Raw genomic sequence first — 25,358 nt, forward strand, 5'->3', positions numbered from 1 at the left:
TTGGGAGCAAAACCAGGTGTTCAGGGCTGGAGTTGGAAGAGATGGTCAGGACCTGGATGTATTTGGAAGGGAGAGCCAATAGGTATCCTGAAAGTTAAGTTTAAGAGAAAGAAAAGAGTCAGGTATGAGCCCCAGGATGGAGTTCCACCAACTGGGTGGTGGAAAGGCTGTGGGAGGCAGGTTTGTGAGAAGATCAAGTTCCACTGGGTTCATGGTAAGCGTGAGGTGCTGAGCAGGCAGCTGGGTCCTCAGTTCTGGAGTTAAGTGGAGGCTCATGGCTGGAGACAGAGTGAGATGGTGAGAAGGGCGCATGACCAGGAAGAGAGGCAGCCAACTGCTGCCTGTGGGTGTGGAGGCTCCATGGATAAGACTGTCCAATTTTCAAAGTGACAGATACCTGTGTTTGTACAATAAAATATCCTGATTTTAAAATGTTGGCAACTAATATAAAATTTAATGACAAGAGCTCCATCAGCCTACAACTGTGGGCCTATCTGCCTGAGTGCCAGTAGTTTGTAACCACTATACACAGCTTATTGATCTGCCTTACAATAATCCTGCAAAGATGGGCGTTGCTGCTCTCATTTTGTCAATGAGGGAACCTAGGAACAGAGAGGCTAATCAATTTGTCCAAGGTCACACAGCAAGGAAGAGGCAGAGCTAGGATCAGATGCCAGTTCTGTCCTCTCTTAAGTCTGTATTTTTCTAGGACCCAATGTTCTACCATATCCTTAACAAGGCAGGTCCGGGCTAGAAACAGCCAGAAGGAGAGCAGATGGAAGGTCCACAGCAGCCTGCCTTGCCAAGGGACAAGCACAACTGAAATAGTGTTACTGTTGTTAATAATTAGCTTCAAAGGCATGATGGCTTGGGTTCTAGGGAACAAACGAGATCAAACTGGATGGGCCCCTTGAAACAGAATCCATGCGCTAGGCCATAGAGCAGAACACAGCAGCGCCCAAGCACAATTCGCCACGGGTATGAGAGAAACACATGGGCACCACCTTTGGGACACTTCTATAAGATGGTTCTTGCATGCTTGACATCCCAAGGGAGCTCTCTGCTGCAACCATCTGCTCCCACCAGGTCCATAAATCTACTCTTCACACTGAGGCCCAAGGGGCTCCGAGGCGCAAATCTGATTATGTCACTCGGTTAAAAAAGCCTCACTGTATTTAGGATAAAATAGAATCTTTGATACATCTCCAACAAGCATGTCAAACTCAAAGGCCAAATAAACAAGGTTTGAGTTTATGTGGACTGCAAAAAAAAAAAAAAAAAAAAAAAAAAAGCTTCAATTTTTCAATTTTCATAGAAACATATATTTATTTCAATAGAGACATATCTATCTATTTCGATAAATACAAAGGACTGAAATAAATGAGTAAGCTTTAACATACAATAATAGAACATTTTAATAAAAATTAATATCTTTTCTTGAACATTAACTTATCAGACACTGAATAACTGCATATATTAATATGCATAATGCAAATAAACCTATTTTTCTTGTTCTCCGAAAGCAAAATATTTCCTGTTGCACACACCAAACAAGTCAGTCCAAGACTACTGACATGGCAATTGGGTGGTAAAATATTCGCTGCTAGTATTAGTGGAGAGAAATGGTGCGCCTGTGCATAAGGCACGTAAGGGAAATGAATGCAACAGATTATAGTAATCAGTCATTACCGAATGTTGTAGCTCGTTATTAGTAATAATGTATAACAGGATATTGTAAAAATTAAGTTACAAACTTTTTATTAAAACACTTCTTACATACCATTATATTGGCTGGGCTGCAAAAATATTCTTTGAGTTTGACATGCTTGATCTACAAGGCCTGCACACTTGGAGATCTCCTCCCTGCCCTCTGGCCACACTGCTATTTCTCTTTTTCCTCAACTCCCCATTAGCCCCAGGGCCTTTGGTTTCCCAAAGTCTCCTCCTAGCACCCACATCCACACCCTGCCCTCAGATGGGTCTCTCTTCCTCAGAAGTCTCTCTGACCTCTGGGCAGGTCATGCTCCTACAGAGCTCAGCACAGTGGCATCTGACTTTGGTCTGTGCAATGCTGTGATCAGCACTTGCCTCCCTCAGAAGAAAATGAATCAGAAAAAACAGACATTGGCTTTTGCTCTTGTCATTGATCTGCACTTGATTTTTAACAGACACCCATTAAAACCCAGTGCATGGGCCTATAGTTAGTCCCATTGCTGTTTCTTGGAAAGACTGTCCCTCATTCTGAAATGATGTTTTGTACTTTCTTTTATGAAATGATAGTGCATGAATGCTGTTTTCCGAGTATGACTACTTGGTGAAATAAAGAGTTGGCAATCCCATCCCCAGAGGTTTGCTGGGTTTCACTTTTGTTTGGGCATTTCCCTGGGCTGTGAAGTCCCAAGGTCTGGGAACCCCTTCCATACTATGCTGGATATTCTCTAGGCCCACAGCCCTGGCAAATGTGTCCAGCCTGGTGAGGAATCACATCTAGAGCATGAAGACCTGCTTCTCTGAGCACATCTGCCTGGAGGGCTGGGCTTTCTCACAGACTGCTGGACCTGGGATTCTAACAAGCTGCTGCAAGGCCTTTGAGGAACAGCCCTCTTGGTTACAACAGAGCAGAAGTGGAAGTGCCAACAGCTGTGGGATGGTTACATGAGACCATTTCACAGGGTAACATGAGTGGATATTACCCAAGTTACTAACCACGGCAATTCTGAAATCTATGAAATAACGTGGAGGATGGAGAAGAGGTTTCCAACTCACTCCCTGGACATCGTGGCCGAGCGGCCTTCTGGCACCTCTCACCTGGCCACCAACTCACCTCTCATCTTCTGTTTGGAACCATCTCTTTCCCCAGGACTGGGCCTCTGATTACATAATCACCATCCTCTCATCCTTTGCTGTCTGATTGCTCCCCAGCTCAGAACCCAGAGTTGAGCTAACTCTCCAGCATCCTCATGGTGCACTAGTCACAAAATGCTTCCCCCAAACTGTGTCTCCATCCGTCTTTCCACTATCATCAGCCTATGGGAACCTGCCTCCGAAATGACCCCCCTGCAATTGTGCCAGGCAGTGTTCTAGGCACTTCATAAATACTAACTCATTTATTCCTCCCAACAATTCCCATCTTACAGATGAGGAAACTGAAGCACCAAGAGATTAAATTACTGGTCAAAGGTCACACACTGGCAAGTGGCAAGGGGCAAAGCTGGGATTTCATCCTGGACACAGGCTGGCTCCCAAGTTCATGCTCATAACCCTAAACTCTGGGGCCTCTCTAGCCCTGGCATGGTTCACAGGCCCCTGCTGGCACCGCCTGACCTGGCAGTTACAGTACTAGAAGTGCACTTGTAGGACACATGTCCCTGCAGGAACCCTCTGATGGCTTCCCTATAATTTTTGTTTGTCTGTTTTTTTCTGTTGAGTTTAGGGAGAGACAGAGAGAGAAACATTGGTGTGAGAGAGAGACATCGATTGGTTGCCTCCCTCATGTACCATGACCAGGGCTGGGGATTTAAAAAATATATATATATATATTATTATTTTAGAAAGAGGGAGAGGGAGAGAGAGGTTGAAACATCAATGATGCGAGAGAATCATTGATTGGCTGCTTCCTGCATGCCCCCTACTGGGGATTGAGCCTGCAACCCGGGCATGTGCCCTTGACCAGAATTGAAGCTGGGATTCTTCAATCCATGGGCTGACACTATCCACTGAACCAAACCAGCTAGGGCTAATGGCTTCCCTCTACACTGGAATTAAGATCTGGCTCATCTTAGGCCTTCCCTGCCCTGCTCCTTACCTCCTTTAGGATCTTAGGACTCACCAAGCTTTGTCCCACCTTTCAGCCTCACCTCTCTATTACCTCTAACTGGCGGGCCTCATCTTGCATTTTCCTATAGAATCTCCTGGTAAAAAAAAAAAAAAAAAAAAAAAAAAAAAATCTCCTGGTCCCTCCTATACAGCACCTCTCCTTAACCAACCTATCAGGTCTTTCCTCCTAGTTACTCCCTAGCACAGGACCCTGTTCATTTCCTCCACAGAACCACCTGAAAAGTAGTGCTCCTTTTCTCCTGCTCCTCTCTTAGCTCCCCTCTCCCCAGTCAAACTAGAAATATTATAAGAGCAGAGACCAAGTCTGGCTTTAGCTCCCTGCCACAGCCCAGCTCTCAGCACTGTGCCTGGAATACAGCAGGCACTCAATGTAATTGAACAAATGGATGGATTTCACTGAAGGGATTTCATAAGTGGGTTTAAAAAATCAGAATACAGCCGAAACCGGTTTGGCTCAGTGGTAGAGCGTCGGTCTGCGGACTGAAAGGTCCGGGTCGATTCCAGTCAGGGGCATGTACGTTGGTTGAGGGCACATGTGCAAGAGGCGGCTGGTCTATGTTTCTCTCTCATCAACATTTCTAGCTCTCTATCTCTCTCCCTTCCTCTCTGTAAAAATCAATAAAATATATTTAAAAAATAATTTTAAAAAAATCAGAATACAATCAGGAGCATGCAGCACAAGGCAAGGCTAAACTATGTAAAAGTGAGTGCAGCTGAAATCAGTTTGGCTCAGTGGATAGAGCGTCAGCCTGCGGAGTAAAGAGTCCCGGGTTCGATTCCGGTCAAGGACATGTACCTTGGTTGCGGGCACATCCCCAGTGAGGGGGGTGCAGTAGGCAGCTGATCGATGTTTCTCTCTCATCGATGTTTCTAGCTATCCCTCTCTCTTCCTCTCTGTAGAAAATCAATAAAATATATATTTTTTAAAATGAAAAATAAAAGTGAGTGCCCACGTGGATAAGGCTGGGAAGGAAACCAGATGGTTCCTGTGGATGCCGGTTGCCTGGTATCTCCCTAGAATGTCTGGATTATGGGGGAACTTCCCCTACCATAATTTCCCATGTTATGTGAAAAGCCAACACTCTTTCGAAAGGCTCCAATACCAAGCCAGGCAGGAACCTGGCATCTCCGTGAAGCCTGCTTGTCCTCAGAGCACTCCCAGGACTGCTGGTCAGCAGGCCCATTGGTGAGTGTGCAGTGTGCCTTGCCTAGACAGGAGGTGCAGCTCTCTTCATCTCAGCCCAAGCAGCCAGAATGCCTTTCTTGCCCGGAAAGCACTGCCATCGTACAAGTGATGTACTGGTTTGAATATTTCAGGATATGTTCCTAAAACATTGTTAAAGCAGAAAAGGCCCACCACCCCTTGGTGCCCCACAGTATGAGTTACATCTCGATACTTAGCAGCTACGACAGCCAGCTCTCGTTCACTGAGCACCTACTATGTGCCAAGCACAGTATGTGCTTTACATGCATGTTCTCATTTGATCTTCCACAACCTTTGCAAAGTCTTTAGAATCATCTTAAAGGCAAGGCCACTGGGCCTCACAAGCATGAAGATCCCAAGCAAGGTCACTAAGCTGATTACTTGCAACTATACCAGGGACGGCAAACAAATGTCAATGGGGCCAGGGTGGCAGAACACAGGAGAGCACAGGCCCCAGGTCTGACTCCACCCAGAGGAGCAGAGGGGCTGGAGAAGCTCGCAATTTGCAATGTTGGCAACCAATTCAATTAAAAGATTAACCAAAGTCCCTATCTATTATAAGTATTTATGAAATAATATGATGCAATAATATGATATCTATTATTATCTTTTATACACTGTTGGGGGCATATTATAATTTGAGAAATGTGGGGCAAATATAATGAGATTGTGCAAACAGGTAATAACTTAAAGCTGAAGACTGGGTTTATGGAGATTCATATTGTTCTCTCTAAAGAAATCTAATCTACTTTATCTAGCCTATCTTCTCTTCCCTTTCCCCTTTCTTTCTTCTTTTTTCCTTCCCTCTCTTTCTCCTTTCTTTCCCCTCCTTTCCTCTCTCCCTCCCTCCTTGGTGGCCAGTTTTCAACCTCTACCCCCACCACTCTCTACAGTGAAAACAAGACAGGTTTTAAGCAGTTTCTTGAGGACTGATAACAGGTTGATGCATCTTTGATGATCCCTGTCAGAAGTCACCCCACCAGAGTTCACCTGCCGTACTAGGCCTAGAGGCCTGCTGCTGGTCAGCAGGCACGTGGGTGGCTCCAGAGTACTCTTATACTTGGTTTCTTATCAAAGTGTGACAAGCTTAGTAAATACACTCTTCTGTCACCTCTTCCTGCAGTGCAGAGTGAGCATTTCTTTAAGTGTGTCAGGCCAAATCCCCTTAGATAAAAGCTGACCAACCCCAAACATTTCTCCCTGCGTCAGCTTCCTTTTTGTTGTTGTTGTTGTTGTTAGGGAAACAAAACACTAAGCTCAGAAGAAGTGTACCCAGCTTCCAATCATTTAGTAAATACAAATGCTTTCACCTATGTTATGATGCTTCCTTCATTTTGTATACACAGAGGACATTTTGTGAAATGCAAAGCTTGCTAATTTTTCCCCAGTGGAAAGTGAGAGGCTCCAGCATTTAAAAATAATCACACACAACCCCAAACACAAGTCAACAACACATGTAGATCTTATTCTGTGCCAGGTACTTGCAAAATCCATAATTCCTAATATTTTCTGGGTGGCATCCTCTTTAACAAAGACGTAATTTGCAACTTGACTGGGTAAAGATAGACAGCCGTTACTTTCTTAATGGCCAACCACCCCAAAAGGCTCAGTTAAGTGATCTCAACTAGCAACCTAATCAATTAAAATTGATAAGTGAAATACTTTTAACCTTTATTTCAGCAGGCTGTTCTTGGCGGGAGAGGGAGGAAATGTGAGTTCCCAGCATAAAATTTAATTCCATTTTCAAACAGAATACAGTAGCCCTTTAAAACAAGCTGTTTCTCTTTCTTTCTTTGGATCAAATCAGAAAAAAGACTGGTTTATAGTTCTCTAGAAAACTCCATCAATTTAAATGCTTACAGAATCCACTATGGCCATTTCTCAAAAGTGAAAAGCCAAGGGAGATGGGCACAGAGCACAGAGAGAACATAGCTTCTTTGTTCTTCCAAGAAAAAGGAGAAAAGAACATAAACAAAGATACAGAAAAAGAAGCTAGACAGCCAGGTAAACTCACAATAATCACTTACTCTGCTCTTCATATGCTTCACCTCATTTAATTCATGAGTGATACTGAAAACAATTTCCTAAGAAGAGTTATATGCTAGGCACAATTGGTCAAGTTGGGTTTTCTGTCCATTATAACTAAAGAGTCCGAATATACTACAATGCCTTTAAGAATCAGAAAACCGTCTTGTCTGCCCCCTAGCAAACCGAGGAAAGAGAGAGCTACATAGACACAAGACACACGAGGAGGGTTATGGTAAAATAACCAGGCTTTATACCTTTTGTCTCCTTTAAATCTCACCCTCATGCTGCAATGTATTAAATAAATAACCCAAGGATTCAGGTTGAGCACAGTTCTCTGGCCTCCAAAGCTTTTATCATGTCTAAATAGTGGTGATTTTCTTCCTTTTGTTTTTTAATCTTCACCCAAGAATATGTTTGGGGGAGGGAGGTAGGAGAGAGAGAAAGAAACATTGATATGTTGCCTCCCCCATGCATGCCCTGACTGGGGATTGAACCTGCAAACCAGGTATACGCCTTGACCAGAAATTGAACCGTAACCTTTTGGTGTATGGGATGATGCTACAATCAACTGAGACCTGATCAGGGTGTGATTTGCATTTTTGAAAACCTTTTTTTTCTTTCTTAAAGCAGCAGAACCCTTTAATTGTTGGATTCATACAGAAAACCCTTAATAGACAAAACCAATCAAATTGATGCTGCTGTGATTGCATGGAGGACTGAGATCCTGGAGCATAAGGATCCCCAAAGCCCTGGCACAGTTCTTTGGCAAACCACCTGCACAGCTCCGCCTAACCTCCAGAGAGCAGAACCCACAAGCCCAGAATCAAAGTGGCTAGAATCTGGGTCCCCTTCTTCAAAAGTTTTATGGGACATGCACACTCCATTACCTCAAGGTCACAGATCAACCCCAGTACACATGCAGGTCACGCACCGACCCTTGCAGTGACGTGTGAGTCAGCACCACAGTGCCCCCCCTGCTGTGACTCAGAGACCAACTTACTGAGATCTAGGACGTCATCGGTTTTAATCAGATCTTCCTCCCGAGTCAGTGGCAACTGGGTCTCCGGCTCCCCTCGCAGTTGCAGTGACAACGAACGGAGCATGAAGAACACCCGGATGGCCTGCATGGAGAGTGCAGAGAGCAGAGGAAGGTGAGATTGCAGTCACTTTGGTGAAATGCTCCACATGGAGAAATCACACTGTGATACTGGATTAAAAACAAAACAAAGCCCGCCTCTCCCCCTCTCCCAGCATCATGGCTCTGGTGCTTTCAGAGCAAGACAAAAAAACCAAAACACCACCAAAGGCACAGCCTCTTTTCAGTTATCCATGTCCACGGGTTCAGGTGTGGGACACTTTCCCTCAACTGAGCACCTGTCATTTGCTAGGACATTTACCCTCATGCCACGAGACCTTGATGACATCCAAGGAGGTGACATGATCTGCCCAGGCACACTTCTAGGGAGGGCTAGAACCAGGCCTCTTTCAACTAAACCAGCACGGAATTTGGAAATCCAAATCATGAGTGAAAGTATTTCAAGGTCCCAACTGAATGTAGGGGCAGGGGCGGCAGAAGAGAGGCGATGCTTGTGGGGCTCAGAGCCAGCCAGACCCCATTAAAGCCCTGCCCCTTCCCTGGATGAGCCCCTTCACCTCGGAGCCTTGGTCTCTTGGCCTTCCACCAGGTGTGTTACTGACAGGGCAGCACACCTGGCGCCTGGCAGATGTGCAGTGATGTTAGTGCCCTGAGCACCCCTCAGGCCTCCCCTGCCAGCTCTGAGGGCAGAGGCAGCTCCATTAGCCCTGGGATTTTTGGCCCCTGGAAGAGGCATCTGAAAGAAACCTGTGCGGCCATTAGGCATTTCCGGGGGGGGGGGGGGGGGGGGGGATAGAAGCCCAGGCCCCTGAAGCCAGAGAAGTTTGTGAAGAAAGCAGCCCTCACCCTGAGCCAGCTTGCTCCCTGTGAGTCTTAATTGGGGCTGACTTGCCCACCAACCCGAAACCAGGAAGCAGAAGGGCGGCCCACAGGAGAGGCCTCCTCCGGACCACTGTCCCTGACTTTAGCTGATGACCAGAGGTAAATAGCTCCCGAGTCAGACATATGAGATCTATGTTGGACTCCCAGCTGCACCAAACTGGATGAGGCCTCTCACCTCTGTGAGTTTCAATGGCCTCATCTGTGAAATGGGGATGGTAGTCCCCACCTCGAAATAGAGCTGGGCCGAAACTGGTTTGGCTCAGTGGACAGAGCGTCGGTCTGTGGACTGAAAGGTCCCAGGTTCGATTCTGGTCAAGGGCATGTACATTGGTTGTGGACACATCCCCAGTGAGGGGTGTGCAAAAGACAGCTGGTCAATGTTTCTCTCTCATCAATGTTTCTAGCTCTCTCTCTCTCTCCCTTCCTCTCTGTAAAAAATCAATAAAATATATCTTTATATTTTTTAAAATGAAAAAAAAATGAAATAGAGCTGGGGGGTGAGGCAGGAAGCAGCTAACATGTGTTCTGTAAAGGGGCAGCTATCCTTTACTCTAGTCACTCGCCAGCTAGGCACGGGGGTGGGCATGGGACAAACCACTGTCGCCACTGGTGAGCCACAGGAAAATGAATTCCAGCCCCCTTTTGGATCCTCTTGTTTATAGTTCTGAGGACTACAGGCTTGGCCTACTGAGAAGAGGCTGCCCTTTATGTGACAAGGTGTCTCCCAAAACAAGGAGTCCTGATAATCCATGCAGTAAAGATGCCCAATGGCAGGCCTAACACTAATCCTGCCTTGGCCTGGAATCAGCAAAAGGCCTTGGGATAATCACTTAATCTAATGTAGAAAACTAGAACAATCCTACTTCCTGGACCTACTGTCAACCATGAGTAGAGAAAGATAAGTTTTTATATTATAACTAGAGGCCCGATGCACAAAATTTGTGCAAGAGTAGGCCTTCCTTCCCCTGGCTTCCCGCTGGCACCTGGGACCCAGGCTTCCCTCCAGCAGCTGGCAGGCACCCAGGACCCAGGCTTCCCTTGCAGCCCTGGCTTCATCCAGAAGTTGGTCCGGAAGGATGTCTGGTATAATTAGCATATTATGCTTTTATTATAGATTATTATAGATGGTGATGGTAGTGGCATTTAGTACTGATCTGAGTTTTTAAAGTACAATTTTCATAAAAACATCTGCAACAATAAGAGGTATGCTTTCATTTAAAAAAAAAATTAAAACAGCTTTTATTTATAACACTCCTATTGTGTGCCAGGCAATGTGGTACTTGCCTGGAATGTAAAGATTTTATGCAGCAAGAAACGCCGCGGAGGGGCAAAGAAATTTAAGTTTACGCAGCTGCTGAATGGCTGATCTGGGGGTGAACGCAGGAATGTATGACACTTGTGTCACTTAACCAAGCACATGAGGAGAAGACATTCTAATGCTCACTCCAGCCTAAGTGCAGAAAGCCCAAGATGTGGTTAGGCACCTAACCTATGTGGCAGTTTGAGAAAATAGGGAGTCATGGCTTTGAGATGAGGGAGAAAGAAGAAAAAGACCCATGGCAGTCAGGTCTGAGTTATGCGGATGCTTCATTTCACTGTCAACAACCCATTCCTCTTGGGGCTCTGAAGGCAGAGAAATCAAGAGGACCCTGAACAGGGATGAGGAAAGACAAATGTGTGCAGCTTACATCCATCACTCTGAAAACCAGAGCTTTCCAATGTAAAAGGAGTTTGAAACTTGGCCCCTAATGTGGACCTTTTTGGTAAAACATCTGCTTTTGCTCTTCAAGCAACAGATGGAAGATATTTCCAGGAATACAAAATAATAAAATAATAAAAATACGAAGAATATGAATATATAAAGTAGAACCCCCAATAATATTTTTCCTGGTTTCTGCTCCAACTGCTAAGAGCAGGAAGAGTGCATGAGAAGCCCACGCCCATGAACGTGAGAGGAGGCAGGTTCCCACGGGGCCCGGGGCTCCACTGTGGGGAAAGCTGGGCTTCCATTGGGGGGCTATTGGGTCTGGCAGGCACTTGACCATCGACACAACTCCCGAGAATTTGCTAAAGTTAAGACACCAGGAGAAGACATAAAATTTATCCCACCACCCCCTAAAACAATACCCATGCCATCTGCTACCCACTGCCTGCCAGGTAGGGGAGGGCCTTATACTGTGTCATCTCATTCTAGCCTTGTAAGGACCTGCTTGTTTCTCATTGTACAGCCCAGAGATGTTAGGCAGCTTCTCAAGGTGACTCAATTAACAACCAGACTCCCAAAGTCTATGTTCTTCCAACCACATGCCTTTGCCTTTAATGGATTTAAGCTTGGGATCCAGCCTTTTACTGAGTACTTTACTTTGCTAAATAAACATGCAAATTTAAAAGTAATACTGAAAAAGAATTATTCTTTGAGGTGCTCCCACAGAATGCCAGGAAGACTGACTCTGGAAGAGCAGATTAAATTCGGGAAGGGTGACAGCTAACTAAACTCAGATAGAAAGAACTCCTCCAGTTGGCTTCAATGCATGGGGAGCAAACTCTGGCAAGGAGAGTCCTCGGGATGACTAGGGCAGAAGGATGGGTTCAGTCAGGCAAACCTTGATTCAACTTGGGCTCAGGCAAGTAGCATAAATTCCTCAAGCCCAGGCTCAAGCTCTGGAAATGGGGACCCACCACCCTGAGATCATGGGGCCACTACAAACATGCAATGACCAAGTGCAGGTGACACAATGAGCCCTGGGCTGGTCCTGGATCAAAGGCTCTGCTGGAGCCTTTCCCCTGCTTCCCTTGCTGCATTTGCAAGCTGCTGAGTTTAGGCGACAGTCACTCAGGTTAGCAGCCCACCAAGACCGTGGACGTGGCTGTGAGAGTCAGTCATTTCTTAAGAGTGCTGAAGCAGTTTAAGAGTGGGCACAGCCCATTGGGAAAGCAATCTGGCAATATGTAGAGAGTCACACACACACACACACACAAATATTCATACCCTTTGAACCAGAAATTCCACTTCTGGGAACTTATCCTAAAGAAATAAGCCAAAAGAAAGAAAACACTGTGAAGCTGCTCATTACAGTTCAGTTGAAAATAATGTTAAGACTGCAAGCAACCAAAATGTCTACCAACAAAAAAATGTCTAAGTAAATTATGGCAGAAGCCACCAGATAGACTTTTATGCACCAGTAAGAAAGTAAGACTTATTAAAATTGTATTACACATGACAAACTTCTTGCTCTACAAAGGAAAGAGAAAGGGGTGTGAGAATAAATCATGGTACACGCTCCCTGAAAGCATGTTAAGATGTGTTTGCAAAGATAGGGAGGAGACCAAAAAAATGTCTAAGTGTTGATTGTGTAGGTTGATGAAATCATGGGAAATTTTTCCCTCTTTATGAGGTGCTACTGTATTTTCTTTAATGCATAATAAATATCCAAGAAGTAAAGCAAAATATCCTATTTCCTCAAGGCCAGTAGTGATAAACAAAAATTGTTTGTGGTTTCACAAGAGAACAGGGAAATAGAATGCAGGGACAAATAAAACTTTATGCAAATAATCTACTTCATAATGTTTTCCAAGATTATTAACATAAAAATGGCTAGTGTCTTACATTCAGAGTTTGATATCCACCAAAAAATTGTCTCCCAAGCTCTTTTCTTTAGCATTAAACTTTGGTAGATTTAGATCAATAAAGACTATTCCTTTCCCACCTAAGGTGCTGGAATGCCCCACCAGTGTTCAGCCACCATTCCCTGAGTGCTTACTGCCTGCTAGGCACTGGGCTGTCACCTCACAGTCACTCTCTCATCTACTTTGAGCAAGGGCTGACAGGCAGGACACACAAGGAAGTTCAGGCACAGAGAAATTAAGTAACTTGATTGAGGTCACACAGCTAGAGTTGGGATTGATTGACGAGCTTTCTCTCAAATACCCCTGGCACAGGGGGAAGTCCAGCCCAAGTCTTAGGTTCTGCTTTCGTGTTCTCATCAGACCCCAGTAGTTCTTGTGACCCTCATTTCAACATGAATTTCCCTTCTCAGCTGTCATGACCAAGCAACAATCTTGCTATTTTGATCTTTCTTATATTACAGTATTTGTTCACTGTCTAGTCTTACATCTTATAGCAGGGGTCCTCAAACTTTTTAAAGTGGGGGCCAGATCACGGTCCCTCAGAGAGCTGGAGGGCCAGACTATATGAACTACTAATTCCTACTGTAACACCTCGGCTGCGCTCACTGCCCAAAAAACCTGGCGGGCCGGATCAGACTCCTCTGCGGGCCGCATGTGGCCCGCGGGCCGTAGTTTGAAGACCCCTGTATAGTGCCTAGCATCTAGAAAATGCTTAATAAAGATGTCAAATGAAAGGATAAAAAGTGTAATTTGCAAAATGCATGAGGAAAATATGACTTTATTGCCAGGTGCCTCTCCATGGCCTGCGAGTCCCTGCATCCCTCCTCTGGTAGCCCGTCCCCCTCCTCCTGGCCCCTTCACTCACTCTGCTCCAGTTACCCCGCTCCTTGAACACGCGGTGCTCTGCCCCATCAGAAACTCTGCACTCACTGTTGCCTTCATCTGGGAAGTGCCTCCTTTCAGTCTTTGCATGGCTGCCTCCTTCTCGCTCTTCAGTTTCAGCTCAGGTCTCAACCTTGTCGGAGGAGCCTTCCTCCTATGAAATATAGCTATATATCTAAGATAGTGCCAGCCCCCTTTCCTTCAGAGCCTTTACTGCGGAGTGACAACACACTTGCCATTTGCTTACTTGCTAATAAACTTTACCTCTCCCGATTTCATGGGAGGTTCAGAAGGCAGCGACATTTTCCCTGGTCCCCAGCATTTGGCACAGGAATCTAGTGGTTCTTTGATGCATGTATGAAGGAACAGTGTACAAGTTAGCAATGATTCACCAGTCTGGTTGTTTGAACTTCTCTCACAAGTCCCTAAGGAAAATAAAGGGTGGGATTTCTGAAACGCTCAGCCTCCTAGAGTTAGAAAAGTCTAGTTAGTAGGGGGAAGAAGAAAAAAAAAAGCCTCTGAATCCAAAAGATGAAATGGAATGTTCTTTGGATACAAGCAAAGAACTTGAAACAAACCACATAAGCCCTCAATTGCTTGCTAAACCATACACTTCCTTAAGTTCAAATTCAAAGCACACCGCTGCGCTCTCATGTCTGAAACAGGCTGCGGAGCTAAGCTTCTGGAGGATTCCAAATAGCTAGCTACCTTGCAATAGGAACTGGACTGAGTTAAGTGGTGGAAATTCCCCTTCAGAAACCAATTCTTCACTATATTGTACACCTGAAACTAATATAATATTGTATGCCAACTATACTTAGACTGAAAACAGAAATTGATTCTTGAAGTAAACAAGGGAAGTTTCTTGGATGGCTGTGCTTGCGGGTGGCCAACCTACTTTAATACCAACCTTCTCTCTGGCTCTAATCCACGGGCCCTGGATTTGCTTTTATAAACTTGTCAGACAAAGCCGATCAAAGGCCCTAGGGAAGCCCAGATGTGCCCAGAGGTTCTGTCCATGCTTCAGGTATTAGTTAGGACTATGTAACATATCTGGGGCAAGGGAGGTGGGCAGCACAGCCCCGGGAACTTGCAGCTAAGTGAGCCGTAAAGGGCAATGAGAAGAAGCAAACCCCTGTCATCAGGAACTGTCACTGGTTTCCAGTGTTTCTGCCTCTCACTGAGTCCTCACATCTCTGGCAAGGCGGGCACGTGCTGCTTTCTAGATCGATAGAGTGGCTTACCAGGGAGCAGGAACTCCAAAGCCCAGGCAACCCTTCCTCTGCCATATGCCTCAGCCTCGAGTTTCTCTCATTTCTCCTGTGGATTGGGACTGTCTGCCCTAAGCCAGCAGAGCACGGTGTCAGGAATCTGCTAACAGGGCCAAGGGTCTCACGAGGCCCCTGTTCCTCCAGCCCCTCAACTCATCACTTCCTATGTAGCCTCCCTCACTCTCGCTCCAGCCACAGTCCCTGCTTGGTGCTGGAATGTTCCACATCCCTCTTGTGTCTGCTCCCTGCCTCTCCCCAGATAGGATTCAGGGGTCTTCAAACTACGGCCCGCGGGCCACATGCGGCCCGCAGAGGAGTCTGATCCGGCCCGCCAGGTTTTTTGGGCAGTGAGCGCAGCCGAGGTGTTACAGTAGGAATTAGTAGTTCATACAGTCCGGCCCTCCAGCTCTCTGAGGGACCGTGATCTGGCCCCCACTTTAAAAAGTTTGAGGACCCCTGGATTAGGGGCTTGACCCCATGTTCCGTTCCTAACAGCCCCAGCCACATGGGTTGATGCTGCTCTACCCACCCTCACCCTCTAGATTCTGATTCCTTGTTTCTTATATCCCTGGTGTCCAGTGCTGAGTAGCACTAATATATACAATGAAGGGAGCAGTGAGTCAGAGTGGCTCTGATGCCACCCCAACTGAGCTGAATCCTGGCTCTGGTACTTTTAAAAAAATATATTTTTATTGATTTCATAGAGAAAGGGAGAGGGAGAGAGAAATAAAAACATTAATAATGAGCTGAAACCAGTTTGGCTCAGTGGGTAGAACGTCGACCTGCAGACTCAAGGATCCCAGGTTCGATTCCGGTCAAGGGCATGTACCTTGGTTGCGGACATATCCCCAGTAGGGGGTGTGCAAGAGGCAGCTAATCGATGTTTCTAACTTTCTATCCCTCTCTCTTTCTCTCTGTAAAAAATCAATAAAAATATATATTTAAAAAACCATTAATGGTAAGAGAGAATCATTAATTGGCTGCCCCCTGCACACTCCTACAGGGGTCAAGTCTGCAACTGGGGGGGCATGTGCCCTGACTAAGAATTGAACCGTGACCTCCTGGTTCATAGGCCAATGCTCAACCACTGAGCCACACCAGCTGGGCCTGGCTCTGCTACTTAATAGCTGGGTGACCTTGAGCAAATAACTTAACCTCTTGGTGCCCCAGTTTCTTCCTCAGTAAGATGAAAATAACAGTAATGACAACCTCTTAGGACAGTTGTAGAATGATGTGAGAAAATTCATTTAAAGAACTGCTATGAACAATCCACTTTATAATAAAGAATGGGAGCTCGTGTGAGTGTTAACAAAGCCTGATGGACCATGTCCCAGAAAGGAGGCAGGATGCAGCCCAGAGTGGCTGTGAACGCTGAGAGCTGCACCTTCTGGCTCAAAAGACTAGAGAACCTCAGAGACATGCAGCCCAACCGGGTGGGCAGCTTCACTGTCACCTTGCTGGGGAGCACCCCTTAGACCAGTGGTCAGCAAACAGTGGCTCGTGAGCCACACGTGGCTCTTTGGTCCCTTGAGTGTGGTTCTTCTACAAAATACCACCTGTGGGTGTGCACGTACAGTGCGGTTGAAACTTCGTTGCCCATGCACAGAAGTCAGTTTTTAGCTCTCAAAAAAAATTTCAATCGTTGTACTGTTGATATTTAGCTCTGTTGACTAATGAGCTTGCAGACCACTGTCTTAGAACAACCCAAGGCTAAGGGTGAGCGTGCCTGCACCATGAAGGCTATGACTCACACCTGTCAGAACCAGTCTCTTGTAAAAGCTGATGCCAAGAATGCCCATTGCAAACACCACCACCCACAAACACAATCGTGTGCCTGCTGCAGGGCCTGCAGCGCTGGCTGGGAGCACACGGAAGGCAGGCGTCACTGGCTCGGACAGGGCGTGTTCTGTGGTGAGGCCTGTGGGTTTGGTCAGACTGCAAAGAATGTGGATTGACTTAAGACACATGGGTCCCACTTCCTCTGCCCCGCCCCCAACCCCCCCAGGCCTCTGTGGCAAAATTGCCAGAGGGGTGGAGGAAGGCCACAGAACCCTCTGGTCTGAGGCAGATCTAGCAGGTCCCACCTGCTTCTCATAATCCAAAACCTAAAACACCTCAGCTGCTCTGGTTACAAGAGGATTAACTCAGAAAGATATAGGCCGATAACGAGAGTTGAGTGCAATGAATTCCACTAATTTATCCACTAGCATTCACGTCTCCAGAGAATGATTTTCTAGGAAAAGGTTTTGGTGCTTTCTAAGAAAGAAAGTGTAATCTTACGAGGGAGATAAAATACCATGAACAGCCCCGCGAGACTGCTTCAGAAAATAACGCTGATAACGGAAGCACACACTCCAGCTGGGTTCTGAGAACTAGTCCACCCTTCACACAGGTCTCTCCCGCAGGCCGGCAAGAACCACCATTTCAATTGTTGTGCCTCACCCCGAGATCACTCAGATACCTTAACAACACACCATCGTGGGGTGTCCTAAGCCTCTCTGGGCTGATTCCACGCCAGCCCCACCTGCACTGTGTTAGCTCTGCTCACTCCCCCACGTCCTGTGCAGACCCGGCCCCTGGCTTCCTCTCCCAAGCTCGGGGGGAGGGGAGAGGGCTGCACCAGGAAGGCAGCCTGCCTGCAACCCACCCCGGTGCCAAATGCAATGGGATTCCAATCCCTGCTTTAGCAGAGGGCAGCTGCTTGGGGAAGTTTCTCCTCTTGCGGGGTGTAGCAGGTGTTGTCTGTCTCCCTACTATCTGCACTTGTGTGGGAAGGCGGACTCATGACCTGATCAGAGACCTTTCTCCCCTGCTCTGAGTGGTCCTGGCAGACAGCTGCCAGGAGAGGCCAGATCCAGTGCCCACTCACCCGCCGCGTCCTCTCCACGTCACCACATGGCAGCCGCTTCACAAAGTCAATGCCCGTCAGTGGCGTGCCCGTGGGGGGCAGCAGGATGGAGACGTCCATCATGAGATATTCCACGTTCATGGGCTTCATCTGGAAGAGAGACATCACAGAGACCTCACTGGAAGGAGAAGGGGGCAGGGCAAGTCACACAGGTAGTTCAGCACCTGAACCCTGGATTAAGACCGAGGAGAAGCCTGGAGGCAGGCAGGTGTGTGAGATGGCCTTTTTTTGGTTTCTAAGGTACAGATTTCCCCTTTGTTTGAAGTGACAGCTCTGGCGCTCTTGAGAAATGGCTTCCCTGCTCTGAAAAGCTTTGCTTCTTAATCCTCATTCCCCTCCACCCAGAAGGGAGGGGGTCCTCAGGAAGGAGGCTGGTCCTGTTACTGTGGTCCCTTCAGGGTGGCCTGGCCCACATGACTGCTGTCCACCTCCTCCTCTCGGTACTTCAGCTATAATGACACAGTTACAGTGACGGCAGCTTCCATTTAAGGAGAGCGGACTACGGGGCAGGCGACAAGCTAAAGGCTTTGCATGTAGGATCCTGTTTAACCCTCCCCAACAACTGCAGAGGGAATGTTTCCCAATCTGTGAATGAGAAAAAAGATTCAGAGAAGTAGAGGAATGGATCTGGGCCCACTCAGTGGGCTGGTGGCAGAACCAAGACACAGACGCAGGCTTACCTGGCTCTAGACCTCCTATGATTTGCACCAACATCCCCCCTATCTTCCTTGCCCCCTTAGCATCTTATCTGGGATAACAGAACAAAGCCACTTATTGAGCATCTGCTAAGTGGCAGGCACCACAAGGCTCACTTCCTACTGGATGGTGGGTGCTGGTGTGGTCCCCTATCACAGAGGGGGACACTGAGCTCAGAGGAAGGGCAGATGTCCATAGCCACTGGGCCGGTCAGGGGCAGAGCTGTCTCCTCCTTCCACACCACCGTCTCTGATCACTAAGACACTGTAACGTCACCTCCCCTCCTGAAACTGTTGCATCAGTACTGACCCTTTACTGTACACAAGTTGGACAGAGACACTTCATTTATGCCTGGCATCATAAAGGAATGACATTTCACAAAGGTACATTTTTTATAGAATTCATTTTACTCCTTAAAGCACCACAAGCTTATTTTTGGGTCTTTTAGAATGTGGGCTTCAGTCACATTTTTTTGTCCCTCCTAACCAGAGCTAACTAAGCAGAGCAAGGCTGTGGTGAAGGCCCAGCTGTCTGGAAACCTGGTGATTGGGCCAGGGAGCCACTTAGTGCATGCTGCCTGCCTTTTCCTTTTGGACACTTTAAACACTTAGGCTTATTATAAACTTCCCGAATCACTTCACTTTTCGGTGAGTAATTTCCATGGAAAAAATCATTTATCATCTATTGAGTGCCAACTAAGGGGCAGGTGCTGGGGATGCGGAGAGAAAGGAGCAACCCTGAGAAAGCTGCAATCTGCTACACCTATCTTTTCCCACAATTCTGCCTGCTGGATGCAAAAAAGGAAGGCTTTGGGCTGGCACTGCAACTCAAGGAACATTTCGGAACATTCTGGTGGCATGGCAAAGGAGGTGGCATAATGTAGAGAGAAGGGCTGGGGCTGAGGGGCGAGTTGCTCTGCCCCTCTCTGGCTGGCACATGTGGGCATCTCATTTAAGCTGACTCTCCTTTCCTTATCAGTAAAAGGAGGCTAATGATAGCTACTCCGCTGGGTCGGCATGGGGATGAGAGATTTAACATGTGTCACAGGCTTTCCACACCTGTCACAGAGTAAGTCCTTAATCAAATACTATTCATATCAAAGTGAACCTTCCTGACCTGTCTTAGGACACAGCCCAGCTCAGGGAGAGTGAATGTCATCGGAAATTTCCTCAGTGCCGGGGATCACCATTTCCAGTTTACCTCCCTACCAACCTCTGCAATCTGGGCAAAAAGCCCAAAGTCAGTGCTCTCTCCTCTCTCCTTTCCTTTCCTCTCTTCTCTCTCCCTTCCTCTCTCATTCCCTCCCTCCTTCCCTCCATCCCTCTCTTGGTTTGGATGGGCAAGCTTTGTGGGAACACAGGTGCTTCTGGCCCCTCACTTACTGTCATGCTCCTGTACTCGTCTTCAAACATATCCAAAAATATTTCTTCTCCCTAAAAGAGGGAAGAGAAAATTATGCATATTTCCCCCCATAAACAACTAAGTATTATGAACTTTAGTTCACGGCTTCTGAGACCATCTGTTTCTCATTAGAGGGTTCTCGTAAATCACCAGCAAGTAAAATGCACACGTGAACACGAACACATGCTCCAATGAAAGCCTAGATATCAAATTGCACCTCTCAACGGTTTTCTCTCTTGCTTAAGCATATGTAGCTAGATTTATTCTGTCAAGGCAGTTAGTTAAAAATACAAACCAAAAAAACACCATAGATAATTAAAATATTAAAATGGTTAACGTTTCAAGTGTTTATCATCCTCTATTTGTGGAGCATGGTTGAGGAAAGGGGAACCCTGGTCAACTTGCCATGTTAAAACCATGAGGCTCCACACCTCTGAAAGGAAGAGTATAATTAAATATGCTTAACACTAAAATTATAGGCCTGCTCCGTTTGTTTTTGAGCCATGCCTTTGAGGTTCTGTAGTTCCTGCAGCCTTGAGGACTGTCTAGGAAGTCCCTCTCAAAACAGGCTGGTATGTGAACTTGACTCCAACACATAAACCAGGGGCCAAGTCCCAGCTTTACTTCATCGAGACTCTCTTTGTTTCCCTGAGAGACTGGGATGGCAGCCCCTGTCTGTGTGGGTCTTTGTGAAGATGAAATGAGTAAGCACACATAAAAAGCTGAGCACAGAGCCTGCCACTCAATCAGGGCTAAGTGTTAGCGCTCACAGTCATTATGGTCACTACTGGACGGGACCACAGCTAGGGAGGGGCTGGGAGGTCCAGCTGAATGTATTACGACTATTAGAACTGTCCTATCTCTCTCATAAGTCCTGAATACCTCTCCCTCCTTCCCTCCCGCCTTTCTCTCTCTGGCACACACATCCCACACACAGTCAATATGGGAAAAGTAATAGGTCCTTCATATATTTTTTTTCCAGTTATCAGATCTACAGATAAATTTGAATATTCTTGTGTGGTGTAAATACCAGGTAATAACCACAGAAATAACAGCCCCTGAAAACCCAAAAGCTTCTCAGATATTATAGTTAGGATGAAAGACAGAGAAAGCAGGGTTGGGAGAAGGGAGCTACAATTCAAATACAAGTCCTTACTTACCATTGTCGAAAGGTTCTAGGAAACTGACTTTCAGTGAGATGACATAAAATGAAACCAATTTTACTATGGCTCAATTGATATATACAAGAGTTAAGTTCCTATGGCAAATCTCTGGTCACAGAAACATCACACATTTCTAAATAAAAACCTAAAAACACTTCTAATATTAAACATTTAAGAAACATTAATAAAAATCAGGCAGATCATTCTTTTCTAACACACTTATTCTGGGTCAGGGTCGCAGGTGGCTGCCTGCCCTGGCAGGTCAGGACAGAATGCCCTTCCCAGGCCACTCACACAGCCACACGCAGTCAGACTGGACAATGCAGTCACTCAGTCTCCCCACATGCACATCTCTGAGATGTGAGAGAAACTGGAGTCCCTAGAGAAAACCTCTGCAGACATGGGGAGAACATGCAAACTCCACAGGTGGCCCAGGCTAGGAATCGATTTCTTCCCCTCAACATTATAAAAAAGTGACATTGAACAAAATGCTATTAGAGAATCTGCAGTATAAGCTCTCCTTTTGTTACAGGATTCCAGGGCAGGAAAATAGGGAAACTGAGACAGGAAAGTCAAAACAAGGCCAGTGTTGACAATTTGCAGCCAGCTTGTAAATAAGCCATTATCTTTCCCAGCCAAGGACACTTGAGAGCAAATGGTTAAAAACCTCCTTAATAAGAGATGGAGGAAGGAGGAGAAAGGAAAAAGGGGGGAAAAAAGGCCTTTTTATTCCCTAAGCAGAAAAGCTAGCAGTCTTGAAGCTCGGCGAGATCAAGTTGCCAGGTGCTTCTCCAGATTTCTGGGAAGGCCACAACAAAGTAAAAAGGGACCTTGAGAATTAACCCGTACCAAAATATTCAGCAAAGGAATTCTGAAGTCTGTAGACAGGAGGGTCTACAGGACCCTCACCCAACTCGCTCTTCAGATTAGCTGAGAGTCCATCTGTGTGTGTTAGGCTGGATGACAGATTTGCTTGCCATGCTTCTTTAATAAATTTGCTTGCTTTAATTGCTTTAATAAATTGGCTTTACCACAATACATCAAGGTCTCTAGTATAAATTTATTTATATCAGATGACAGGATTGAGGTTGGAAACAGCCCTCTCCCACTGACTCAGGGGGCTGTCTGGTAACACCGCTCTGTTGTCAGTGAGAGGTGCCTCTAACACTTTTTAAAAAAATATATATTTTATTGATTTTTTACAGAGAGGAAGGAAGAGAGATAGAGAGCTAGAAACGTCGATGAGAGAGAAACATCGACCAGCTGCCTCTTGCACACCCCCTACCGGGGATGTGCCCGCAACCAACATACATGCCCCTGACCGGAATCGAACCCGGGACCTTTCAGTCCGCAGACCGACACTCTACCACTGAGCCAAACCGGTTTCAGCTCTAACACTTTTGTCAATGGTAAAAAAAAAAAAAAAAAAAAAAAAACACAAACAAAACAAACAAACAAAAAAAAACCTTTGGAGAAAATGCTTACTAACGTCTTTTCTGTTTTTGCAATCCAGAAGCTTTCTAGGGGATAAATACACTAAATACAAGTTACATTGGAGACTCAAAGATGACAGATGCAAGCATGAGGTCTCTGCCTTCTTTAAAGCTTTGCTAGAGGACACACATCCTCACTTAGGACGGTCTAAGGCAGTGGTCGGCAAACTCATTACTCAACAGAGCCAAATATCAACAGTACAACAATTGCACCGAAACCAGTTTGGCTCAGTGGTAGAGGTCCCAGGTTCGATTCTGGTCAGGGGCATGTACGTTGGTTGCGGGCACATCCCCGGTAAGGGGTGTGCAAGAGGCAGCTGGTCGATGTTTCTCTCTTATTGATGTTTCTAGCTCTCTATCTCTCTCCCTTTCTCTCTGTAAAAGATCAATAAAATATATTTAAAAAAACAAAACAAAACAGTACAACGATTGAAATTTCTTTTGAGAGCCAAATTTTTAAAACTTAAACTTCTTCTAATGCCACTTCTTCAAAACAGACTTCCCCAGACTGTGGTATTTTGTGGAAGAGCCACACTAAAGGGGCCCAAGAGCTGCATGTGGCTCGCGAGCCATAGTTTGCCGACCACTGGTCTAAGGGGAGACTAGGATTTCCTCCCCAGTGTTTGGGGGCCACAAGGGAGCCACATTCATCTGGGCATGCCCATTGTGTTGCAGTTGCAGGGGGTCACCAGACACTGGGGAGATGGATTTCCAGATTACATGAGGTGGCTTTATTTCAGTGAACATGGACAATAATAGACAGTGGCTTAAAAAGTGTCCTGCAGCCCTGGCTGGTGGATAGAGCGCGTCGGCCTATGGACTGAAGGGTCCCGGGTTTGATTCCAGTCAAGGGCACATGCCCACGTTGTGGGCTCCATACCCAGTAGGGGACATGTAGGAGGCAGCCAATTGATGATTTTCTGTCTCTCCCTCTCTGAAATCAAAATAAATGTTGTTGTTATTTTTTTAAAAAGATTACATGTAAATTAAAAGAAAAGAGTATCCTGCAAAGAAAGACTTCTTGTATTTTACACTAATAAAAGAGAAATATGCAAATTAACTGTCACTCTGCAATGCCCACCAGCCAATCAGGGGTGCATATGCAAATTAACACAACAAAGATGGCAGCAGCTCTACCCCCGACGTTCCAGGCCTCTGGGCAGCATGCATGCAGGTGTGGAGCCTGCTATGAGGGAGAGGGCAGGGGGCAGAGGGAGCTACAGGAGTGGCGCTCCAGGCAGAGCGAAGACTGAAGGCTCTGGCCGGAGCAAAGACAGAAGGCAGCGGTCAGATCCTGGGTGTCAGCAGCCAGGGGAAGGAAGGCCGATTGCATGAATCTTTGTGCAACGGGCCTCTAGTATGTATATAATCCACAGAAGTTTAGAGAGAATACAAAAAATGAAGCACAGAGGCACGAAACAGCAGTATTGACACCATCTCCTAAGAGGATCTCTTCATCGGTTAAATTACTGGGGGAACCATCATTAACTGGATCTGGAGAGATCTGATGTGGAGGCCAAAAAAACAGAAATCTACTAGACAGTTTGACACACAGATTAATCCACTCTTGCTGACAAATGATGAGCTTTGCCAAGTAATATACTATGCTTTAGGCTAAGAGTTAATCAAAACCATCACAATGAGATATTTAAAAAGTAATCACCTAGAACCTAAATGCAAATCTATAAATTTTTCAGATACTGTCAAGTCATGATGGTCCTTGTCTTGACAAAATCTCACTAAACTTAATGACAAATGTTTGGAAGCCTGTATGAAGTTTCTCAGCAAAATGTATCTAAATAATATACATGTATAGAATTCATAAGTTCATATGTAATTCATAAGTAATTTTATATGTATAAGCAAATATAATTTATGAATATGTAAATTCATATGCATAATTTAGTCATGTGTGCAGGTATAGATATAATTCATAATTTACATATGAATCCATCCATAAACAAATTCATATCAAGTTGATAAACAAATTGTCACACACTAGGGGTGAGTCTTAGAAAGCTGTACTGATAAAGAGGGCCTGGGCAGAAAAGTTGAGAGACCACTGCTCTGGAGATTATGAAATTGAGCATTTTGACTCAGGAACCACAGGTAGCAAAACAACTGAAGACATGCAACCTTTGTGTGTACAGGCAGACTCCACAACCCTGTTTATACAACACATACCACCCTGCCGAGCCCCGGGCGCTGCCAGTTTACCTTATAAAAGTGCCGCAGTAGGTGAACGCTTTCTTCTCTCGCACCCTGTAAAAGAGGGAAGATGTGGAGGCAGGTGTCATGGAGGCAAGTGAACTGGGTAAATTACTGATTCTAAAATCTGAGTGGATATAAGACAGATATGGGGCTAATATCCTTAATCTACTAGTATAAGTGGTTTTTAATGAGAAAGGAGAAAGAGAAAGAGAGAGAGAGAGAGCTCAAAATAAGAAATGAGCAGAGGATAGGTGATTCATTGTGACATGGAAAGCTGTTAATATACAGCTAAATAAGGGGAAATGGGTTATAAAATAAGGACTCTATTTTTATTTTTTTAAATCTGAGTATCTGTGTATCTAGAAAGATACACACACCAAAATGTCAACTATAGTTACTTTTAACAACTATACCTTCTAAATTTCTAAAATAAACATGGAAAATAAAGGGAAAACCATGTAAGCTATTTAAAAACAACAAATATAGATATTAGCACAATAAACTATAAATACATGTACATGTTCATCTATGTATAAAACTTTTATAATACGAAAAGAATTTCTATTCCTGGAGATGATTTATAACAGAACTACTAAATTATAGGGATATTCTGTGGGAACAGGGCTGCGCAGGGCATTGGTGCCAGTGGGCCCAGCTTC

General features: G+C 45.6%; 1 protein-coding gene across 4 annotated transcripts in view; it reads right to left on the reverse strand.

The window, feature by feature from the left end:
* The window catches only part of CLEC16A (C-type lectin domain containing 16A), a 217,154-nt gene that overhangs the window by 100,173 nt on the left and 91,623 nt on the right, over positions 1-25,358 (reverse strand). For all 4 annotated transcript variants that reach the window (XM_084881113.1, XM_084881115.1, XM_084881114.1 and 1 more), the window contains exons 15-18: positions 24,706-24,750; positions 19,814-19,864; positions 17,697-17,825; positions 8,070-8,190 (exon numbers count right to left, since the gene is read on the reverse strand). In XM_084881113.1, coding sequence (XP_084737239.1) covers positions 8,070-8,190; positions 17,697-17,825; positions 19,814-19,864; positions 24,706-24,750 — 346 coding nt within the window. The remainder of the gene's footprint in view (positions 1-8,069; positions 8,191-17,696; positions 17,826-19,813; positions 19,865-24,705; positions 24,751-25,358) is intronic.

The sequence above is a fragment of the Pipistrellus hanaki genome, assembly GCF_964339955.1.
Source record: "Pipistrellus hanaki genome assembly, chromosome: 4".
Taxonomy (NCBI): Eukaryota; Metazoa; Chordata; class Mammalia; order Chiroptera; family Vespertilionidae; genus Pipistrellus; species Pipistrellus hanaki.